Here is a 9,335-nt window from a genome sequence, read left to right on the forward strand (position 1 = left end):
GGGGGGTAGGACCATGCTACGTGATCCTGTTGGGAAGAGAGTGCCCGCACATGATCGGCTAGAATAGATGGCCGATGATAGGGTGCAAGATGATCAGCCGATGCGAAGAGATCTAGAGCGTGAACCTGAGGAAGCGACGTGTTCAGAGGCTACGGCAGCTGGAGATTTGACCAGGTCAACCTCAGTGGTGTCCAAGAGATTTGACCAGGTCTCAGAAGCGACGTGTTCAGAGGCTACGGCAGCTGGAGATCATAGAGGAAGTGCAAGAGCAGACTCTAAACAAGAAGGGAGCCAAGACACAAGTCTAGCGTGTTAAGGCTAAGGCCGATGATGAGTCGTCCAGTAACAGTTCCGCACCGATCCAAGCAGTTGGTTCTTCAGAAAGTTCCTAATGGATGAGTTCCTAGAAGAAAAAGAGAAGTTGGGGCATAGATTTACGTTGGCCGATTTACTAGAAGAAATTGATATTGGAGATGGTGATAGACCGAGGCCGATATTTATTAGTGCCAACTTGGATCCTAAATACAAGCAAGAATTGAAGAGTTTGTTGAGAGAGTACAAGGATTACTTTGCTTGGGAATACTATGAGATGTCTGGTTTGGATAAATCTATTGTGGAGCATTGTTTACCTATAAAACCGGGATATCGGCCATATCAGCAAGGAGCAAGGCGATGCAATCCTAAGATTTTACCAGATATAAAGGCCGAGATTACACGGTTGATCGAAGCTAATTTTATTCGGCAGTGTCATTATGCCGAGTGGATTTCTAATGTGGTTCCTATTTACAAGAAGATTGGCAAATTATGAGTGTGCATTGATTTCAGGAATCTCAACAAGGCTATGCCGATGGACGGTTATCCCATGCCAATAGCTGATATGTTGGTAGATGCTGCTGCTGGGCACAAGGTGATCAGTTTTGTGGATGGCAATGCTGGATACAATCAGATTTTTATGGCAGAAAAAGACATCCACAAGACCGTGTTCAGATGTCCAGGACATCTTGGTTTGTTCGAGTGGGTAGTTATGACCTTCGGACTGAAAAATGCCGGTGCCACATATCAAAGAGCCATGAATTATATTTTTCATGAACTCATCAGCAAGATTGTGGAGATATATATTGATGATGTGGTTGTAAAGTCAAAAGGGCACCAAGAGCATTTGGCCGATTTGCGTAGAGCTTTGGAATGCATGAGGAGGCACCGTTTGAAGATGAATCCAAATAAGTGTGCCTTTGGTGTGTCGGCTGGCCAATTCTTGGGTTTTATGGTGCATGAGCGAGGGATCGAGATTAGTCAGAAGACTATATCAGCTATTGACAAAGTTGAAGCCCCTACGACAAAGGTTTTACTTCAGTCATTGATCGGCAAGATTAATTTTATTCGGAGATTTATATCTAATCTCTCCGGAAAAATTCAGCCATTCAGTCTTTTACTGAAGTTGAAGGCCGATCAGGAGTTTGTATGGGGAGAGGAACACCAGAAGGCATTCGATGAGATCAAACATTATTTGGTAAATCCTCCAGTATTGGTTCCTCCCCAAAAGCACAAGCCATTTAAATTATATTTATCGACTGATGAGCTTGCTATCAGATCGGCCCTTATTCAAGAATTTGAAGGAAAAGAAAGAGCTATATATTTTATGAGTAGAAGGTTGCTGGATGCTGAAACCAGGTATTCTCCTGTCGAGAGATTGTGTCTTTGTTTATATTTTTCCTGCACTAAGCTTAGGCATTATTTGTTATTGGCTGAATGTGTTGTCGTGAGCAAAGATGATGTCATTAGATGCATGCTCTCGCTGCCAATTTTGAATGGGAGAATAGGAAAATGGATTTTGGCCTTGTCAGAATTTGAATTGAGATATGAGTCGGCTAAAGCAGTTAAGGGTCAAGCCGTAGTCGATTTTTTTATACAGCATTGTGGACCAGAGCTAAGCATGCTAGATCTTGTTCCTTGGACTTTATTCTTTGATGGATCTTCATGTGGGAATGGTTCTGGAATTGGTGTGGTGCTAATTTCCCCTCGGGGGGCAAATTGAGTTTTCATTTCCAATTGAGGCATCTGCATCCAATAATCAAGCTGAATATCGCGCTATTCTCAAAGGCATTCAATTACTTCGAGAGATTGAAGCCGATGCAGTTGAAATTTTTTGGGACTCTATGCTAGTGGTTAATCAGTTAATTGGAGAATATGAATGCAAAGATGATATTTTATGTTTATATCATGAAGAGTGTCTCCGATTGCTGAAAGAATTCAAAAAGGTGATCATTGAACATGTTCCAAAATTTCATAATAGTGATGCAAATCGGCTGGATCAGCATGCTTCAGGGTATCAGCTGATGGAAGGGGGGATGGCCTTGGAAGTAGCGGCCGATGATTGGAGAAAAGAGATTGTTGATTACTTGAAAGATCCCTCCAAAAAAGTAGACAGAAAGATCAGATTCCAAGCAATCAAGCTGATTTTGTCGTTTAGTGCATCGGCTGATCCTGCCGACGTGCTCGCATTTAATATCCTTTTGTCGTCTTCTGTATCGGCAGAGCTTGCCGATACGCCTGTGTGAGAGATATTTGGAATCCTAACCGATACGCTCTCAAATTTGACTTTGTTTTATCCCTTGTCAATTACAGATCAAATTGATTGGCATGCTTGGTTGACTTTCCGGAGCTTGGCGAACACTTGCCCTCAGATTCCAGTGTGTTGATTTTTGCATCAACACATCTTTTGGCACGCCTGGTGGGACTTTCCGGAGCTTGGCGAACACTTGCCCTCGAATTCCACTGTGTTGATTTTTGCGTCAACAGCTGCTACAGCGTTGAGAGCGGGGGCTGTTACCAAATGAGCAGCTGATTTGGCTGCATCTTGTTGTTGTTGGCTAGCTGCCATTACACCTTCAATTGAAGCTACCCATTCTTCTAGGGAACACATCTTCTCTTCCTGTTCAGCCTTCATTCTGCATCGGCTTTAATAAGTCTTGGTGTCAACACCAATTTCCTACAATTTTTGTACATTTTCAAAAACAAAATTGATATTTTTGTACATTTTGAAATTGAAATAAATATTTTTTTACAGTTTCTACAATTTTCAACAATTTCCTACAATTTCCAACAATTTTGTACATTTTTATTCAATTTTGTACATTTTTATTCAATTTTGTAAAATTGCTATTATTTTCTACAATTTTCAACAATTTCTTAAACTTTCCTACAATTTTCCAACGTTTCCTACAATTTTTTGTAGTTTCTCTGCAATTTTCTTTAATTTCCTATCATTATTTCCTAGCATTCAGAATATAATACATACATAGGCACCAGAGGCCATAATTGGTTCATATAATATAATTTCAATACATACAACACATATTTATGTGCAATGTGATATACAGTTTTCTACAATGAGCCATGATTGGCCGTTCATTGCGCCACAGATTCCTACATGTTCCAAAACCCCCCATCATACACTCAAATTCGGCGAGGTGCTTAGCAGCGGTGGCGGTGGCGAGGCCTGGAGAGAAGAATGAGGGAGGGCATCACATTAGGTCAAGGTTAGGACTGAGCATTAATTTTAGGAGAATGCGAGCAATCAAGATCTATCTTTAAGAAACCTGGATTCAAATGCACATAATATATAAATGTTCGGGGAAGGTGAACTTCATTATACTTTTCGCTAAAACAAGACTTTTGTATGTGAATAATGAATTCACTGGAGTTTTCTCAAAGCACTCGGGATACTTCTCGAGTATCTCTTACTATACTCGGGTGTTAAGGAAAAGACCATTTTGCCCCTGACCCGTATGTCACTGCCCACCTCTGGTTTTCTGGCTAGAATAGAGTGATGACATAAGGGCAACTCCAGTAGCGAGTCGACCCGTCACCTGACAAAGCAGCCATGCAAGCATTCGCTTGAGTCGAATCTTTGCCCAAACCAAGCCATGGGTTCCACTCTCTAATAAAAAAAACTTAGAACAACAGGCCTGTCATCAGCCAAAGCAAGAGCTGAATCATTTTTTATTCGTGAGCTGAACGGAGGGAGAGAGAAGAATGGATTGCGGATGGGACTGATTCACTTTTTTATTCGGGAAGATTGGACTCCCAATTACGGTTCGACTCTTCTCTCTCTTCGATGGTCTGGGTTCTGCACTGGTTGATTCGACCCATAGGTACGCCAGCTCGGATGAGGATTCGCTTTCAATCTCTTACCGGAGAAGCCCTAATGTTTTTGTAATTGTTGTTGTCGTCGTGTTATTTTGGAAATACCAGAAAAGCTGTATTAAAAAAGAAAACAAAATTCTTTTACTTCAAGGTTCTGCTCGTGTGCTCCATTTTCTAGTTTCTTTGCAAATCATAGAAATTTTACTTTCACAAGGGGGATATATGCTAAAATCGGAAGCCGCGGATGGCCACAGGCTGCAGACTTCAGACTTCTCAACCGCGGCTTCCCTCGTCTGACCGTCAGCGCCGAAGGGGAAAACGGAGCGGTTCTTGTTTCTCCCCCCAGCGCAAGCAGGTGGCGGAATCAACCCAAAGCCTTGCCGGGTTTCCGACCTGATCACGACATGGTAACTCGCGCCCAATCGATTCGAGTGCTCGCTGGATCCCCACGGTTGTCTTCCAATCGGATCTGACTAAAACTTCCTTCTTTTCCTTGGCATGGGGCGGTGCAGATCCGGTTCATCCTGCTGCAGAACCGGCAGGGGAAGACGCGGCTGGCCAAGTACTACGTCCCGCTCGAGGATTCGGAGAAGCACAAGGTCGAGTACGAGGTGAGATGCGTGGATCAGAGCTGCTTTCGATCCCGTTCTTGATTTTGTGTTGGAGTTTCCTGATTCGGTTTCTTGCTGGCCCGCAGGTGCACCGGCTGGTCGTCAATCGGGACCCCAAGTTCACCAATTTCGTCGAGGTAACTCTGGTTCTTGGATTTTTACAAATTCTTCTTATGGTGATAATTGAGCATGGTTAGGAGGGTTGTGGCTTGTGGGAGGTGGACGAAATGCGAGTTTGGGAATAAATGGGTGTTCATTTCCATTGATGACACTAACAACTGAGTAGATTGTGTGGGTTGTTGATCAAGAATTAAAGACTTAGGTTGTTGATACTGAGTGAATATGTGACCTATCTGAGTGACTGAATGACATATCCTGTATGAATAGTTTCTTTTCTCTCAGCATTTCAATTTCTTGGGGGAAATTATGTTAAGGCTGTCAGCTAATAGGTTGATCTGTGGATATATATGTCTAGTTATCCAACATAACGTACTATGGTTCTGTTGGTTTGCCATGTGACTTGGGATAGTCCAGGTTAATCTCTGAGACTCACCACTAGTCTTATTGCTATTGACCATTGTATTTTTGAATGCCAATGAAGCAACTAGATCTAGATCTTCGTCAATACAAGCTATATATACAGGGTTATACTTGTGAAATTACTTTTCATTCTTTTTAGAATTTTTCATATTAGTATGAGGCATATTAATATGAGGGAGGATGGTGGGAGAGTACATGGAGCCTATCCTTCTGTCTGATTTAAAAGAGTGAGATATAAATTCAAGTCATACGCAGAAACATACAAATCCTTTTCATTGATTGTTGGAAGATTTGTCACTGGGTTCAATATTTTGCAAACAAAAATGCAATCCAGGCCATATTTAGTCCAATGCGAAGCTCAGGTTTGCATATAAACACTAGAATTTTTTATGACTGGCATAGATTACTGTAACTATGACCCTGTTGGTTCAATTATTTGTTCATGTAGCCAGGTTGCCTTTCAAACCTCCATTTTGTAATTATGAACCTGTTGGTTCAACTTGTTTGTTCATGTAGCAGGTTTGGCATTTGTTGCTACTTGGTGGTGTGCCCACAAAATGTTTTGTGTGTGTGGCCTAGTATTTGTACTCTTTAGGGAACTTACTTCGTTTCTTTCTGCCCTGCGTGGCAGTGTAATGCCGATGGACATTTTGATGGTGGTTCCCCTTTGGTAGTCTGTCCTAGGAACCCTGGGACTTTGGTGGATCAGCAAGGCTTTCTCACAATCTGAAATTCAGGCTGAGGGAATGCCTGTCGTCTGTCTGATCACCCCTTCTTCCCTTTTTCTCCGGTCGTGTCTGGTTCTGTAAGACAAATGGTATTTCCGTTCTAGTAATGGGAATGGGGGGAGCCTCGGTTCAAAAAAAAAAAGTAGCAGGTTTGGCTTGAATCCCCCAGTACCTTGACTAGTTTTATACTACCTTGTAATGCACCCTGGATACATGTTAAATGGAAAGTATAAAATCAATCTCCGACTGAAGTATTTGCTGTACCTTTACTGATCCGTGTAGGCCTTGAATTATTCAATTACTTTATTTTCTCCTACTAATCTAGAAATTTTCTTATGCAGTTTCGCACACACAAAGTTATCTACAGAAGATATGCAGGGCTGTTTTTTTCAATTTGTGTGGACATAACTGACAATGAGTTGGCATACTTGGAATGCATTCACTTGTTTGTCGAGATATTGGACCATTTCTTTAGCAATGTTTGTGAGCTTGACTTAGTGTTTAATTTTCACAAGGTAACAGATCTTTCTTTTTCTTGTTTACCCAGTAAAGTTCTTTGTTTGTGGCACAGCACATATATGATCCTTGATGCCGATGGTCCCTTTATGTGTATTAAATGAAACACGTCATTGGACTGACCAGTGGACTTGTTTATACTCTTTCTGCTTCACCGTTTTCTATGATCAAAACAATACATATGTAGCCTTTGTTACACGACATAGCATTGCAAGTATTAGTTTTTTGAACCTGAACATACTTAACTTTGTGAACCTCGGTTTTATGATTCTACGAACTCTTATTTTTTGTTCTTTTTATCCTGAAGGTTTATCTGATATTAGATGAATTTATTCTTGCTGGAGAGCTGCAAGAAACAAGCAAAAAGGTATACATCATCCCCCTTCTCTTCTTAGAGTATGTGCCGCCACAAGTAATAGCACCTGCCTCACATACTTGTATGGCTCTGCTTGTAAATTTATCTGATTTTGCTCTGATTTGGAAAGTTTCTTTGAACTGGCTTTTGACTTTATTTCATAGGTTATTGCATTTGACTAGCATATGTCAATAATTTCTTGACATGTAATCTTCTTATCAGCATCCTTTCACATGCACCTTATTTAGTTGTGACAATTTTGCATGTAGCATGACAGAACTAAATACTGTCGCACTCGCACATGCCCAGTGTTAATTATGATTATTTTTCACTTTTCTTCATATCTGTTGTTAATTAGGTGGCAAGTTTCACATTGTAACCTAAGATGTGATAACCAACTTGTATTATAATCTTGATTCACCTGTCCAACGCCCCACCCAAGATTCCAAGTGCGGGCTTTCGTGTTAAAGCATAAAAAATGATTTAATGGTAATTAATACCCCTTTCACTTCTGCAGGCGATAATTGAGCGAATGGGTGAACTGGAGAAGCTGGATTGAGGATGAGAGGGAAGAGGCAGCTGCTCATGTGCGCCGCCATTTGTACAATAATTTGTAGGTGCTGTGCATTTAATTTTGATGTTCTTCATTTCGGATATCACTTGTTGACCTGGTGAGTGGCCCATGCTGTCACTTTTGTCTTGAGGATTGTTCACCGATGCTAGCATATTTTGCATATATGAACGATGTGCCATATAAATTGGATCATTTGAGTCGGATCAACCGAAATGCCACATATGAATGCTTGACTCTGCATTATTTAGCATATTTGATGATGTGCCATGACCCTTTGCTCTGATCTTCCACACATGCAAGGGTTTGATGTACACGGTTTGGGCTGCAAATGGAATAAGAGATTTTTTTTTTGTTGGTAGCTGAGAACTAGTGTATCCATACGACACGCTTACATCGTCACTCTACAGCTGAAGATAGCTCAGCTAGTTGGGATCAATCACAGAATCGGATCAGATCGATGTGGTTTTACTGATTAACTATATTACAGTCAATGAGAGTAATCGATCTACTTTCATGGATGCAAAGTGGCAAGACTTTCGACGATGGAAAGAAAAACACGCGAAAAGGATGAGCTGAAGACACTAGAAAATTGTGATCATCGGACCAACCTTCCAAACGAAAGGACGTACAAATCTTTTTTTTTTTTGAGATAGAAAGGACGTACAAATCTGCTTGGGCTGCAAAAACAAGCCGGTCAAATTAAATATTGGGCTGCACATCGATAAACAAAAAAAGTAGCGCGATGATTCTGCTTGGGCCTGAGCTGGGGAATTTGCAATCCGAATAAATAAGGGCTGTCCCAATAACGTTCAGCAGGGCTGCTGTTGGCCCATCTCAAGAAGCAAGCCCCTAGCTAGTTGCCTACCAAATGAGGATCCGGCCGGTTCATTCATGAGGTCGAGATCCTTGATTTACAGCACCTGCTGCAGAAACCTCCGTGGCTCCGCTGCGTGCTCGAGAAATTGTCCACGGCAAATTTTAGACACACGATAAATACGTCATTTTTCGTAATGCTAGCAATACTACTGGTAAATGACACGATAGAGCCCGTTGAAGGTCTACAATTTTCATGACCTAACACAATTTGAGATTTCATTGCTTCATTTATTTTGTCTTTGTTTGGTTTTCTACGTTAGTTTTTTGTGTCAAACCTTCAAATATTTGTTCCATGGCCCAATAATCCCCTCACTTGGTACATACAATGGATGCAATCCATGTGCGTGAACTCATCGGTCATGTTTTTTTTCTTTCTGTTTTTTTCTTCTAATAATATGTCATAACTTATTTGGTAATTGGTCATGGATCTGAATAATGGAATTTGTAAATTTAGTAGATTGAGATTGCAGAGGAGAAAAACTTCCTTGTTATATTATAATGAAATATAAGAGTACTTTATATAAAGTTTTAGCATTTGCAGTTATATTACAATGGAACATAGGACATTGTACCAAAGAGTTCTAGCATTTGTTGAGATAGCAGCTATCAGCTTCATAGTCTAAGATAGAAATCTAAACCATATGGTTATTCTAGGGAAGCAAAAGAGTTTTGCAAGGGGCCTGTTTTAGTTCACAAAAGGAGGGAAGATGTCCTGTAACATTATAATGTAAGAAGCATCAGTACTATAATTAAGTTAGAGATATTTAGATATTGTGGGAACAATAAAATCTGAATTTGGTGACTTAGCAGTTGATGTAGAAACTTACCAGGAAGTTAGGGTCCCTGTGAGATTTGGTGTTTTCTTCAGTTTTTCAAGGATCTGTAACGTTGCAAGGGGCTTCACGAGAAGGACCTGTAGATCAGTCTTTTTCTAACCATGTACTACTGATGAGATTTAAAGGATCGGTTTTTGACCTAGAGGTATTTCA

At 40.8% G+C, this 9,335-nt stretch overlaps 1 protein-coding gene across 1 annotated transcript; it reads left to right on the forward strand.

Annotated features, from left to right (window-relative positions):
• The first annotated feature begins 4,365 nt into the window (after positions 1-4,365).
• On the forward strand, positions 4,366-7,720 carry LOC120643971 (AP-2 complex subunit sigma-like). The gene is made up of 6 exons (XM_039920485.1): positions 4,366-4,553; positions 4,659-4,757; positions 4,844-4,894; positions 6,367-6,540; positions 6,849-6,908; positions 7,414-7,720. Exons 1-6 carry the CDS (start codon positions 4,551-4,553, stop codon positions 7,453-7,455), a joined length of 429 nt encoding a protein of 142 aa, XP_039776419.1. The 5' UTR covers positions 4,366-4,550; the 3' UTR covers positions 7,456-7,720.
• Positions 7,721-9,335: the final 1,615 nt, after the last annotated feature.

This window comes from Panicum virgatum, chromosome 8K (assembly GCF_016808335.1).
Source record: "Panicum virgatum strain AP13 chromosome 8K, P.virgatum_v5, whole genome shotgun sequence".
Classification (NCBI taxonomy): Eukaryota; Viridiplantae; Streptophyta; class Magnoliopsida; order Poales; family Poaceae; genus Panicum; species Panicum virgatum.

Coding starts and splice junctions, on each gene's coding strand:
- LOC120643971 (XM_039920485.1), top strand. Junction 4,758..4,843: donor AGCACAAGGTCGAGTACGAG/GTGAGATGCGTG, acceptor GCTGGCCCGCAG/GTGCACCGGCTGGTCGTCAA. Junction 6,541..6,848: donor TAGTGTTTAATTTTCACAAG/GTAACAGATCTT, acceptor TTTATCCTGAAG/GTTTATCTGATATTAGATGA.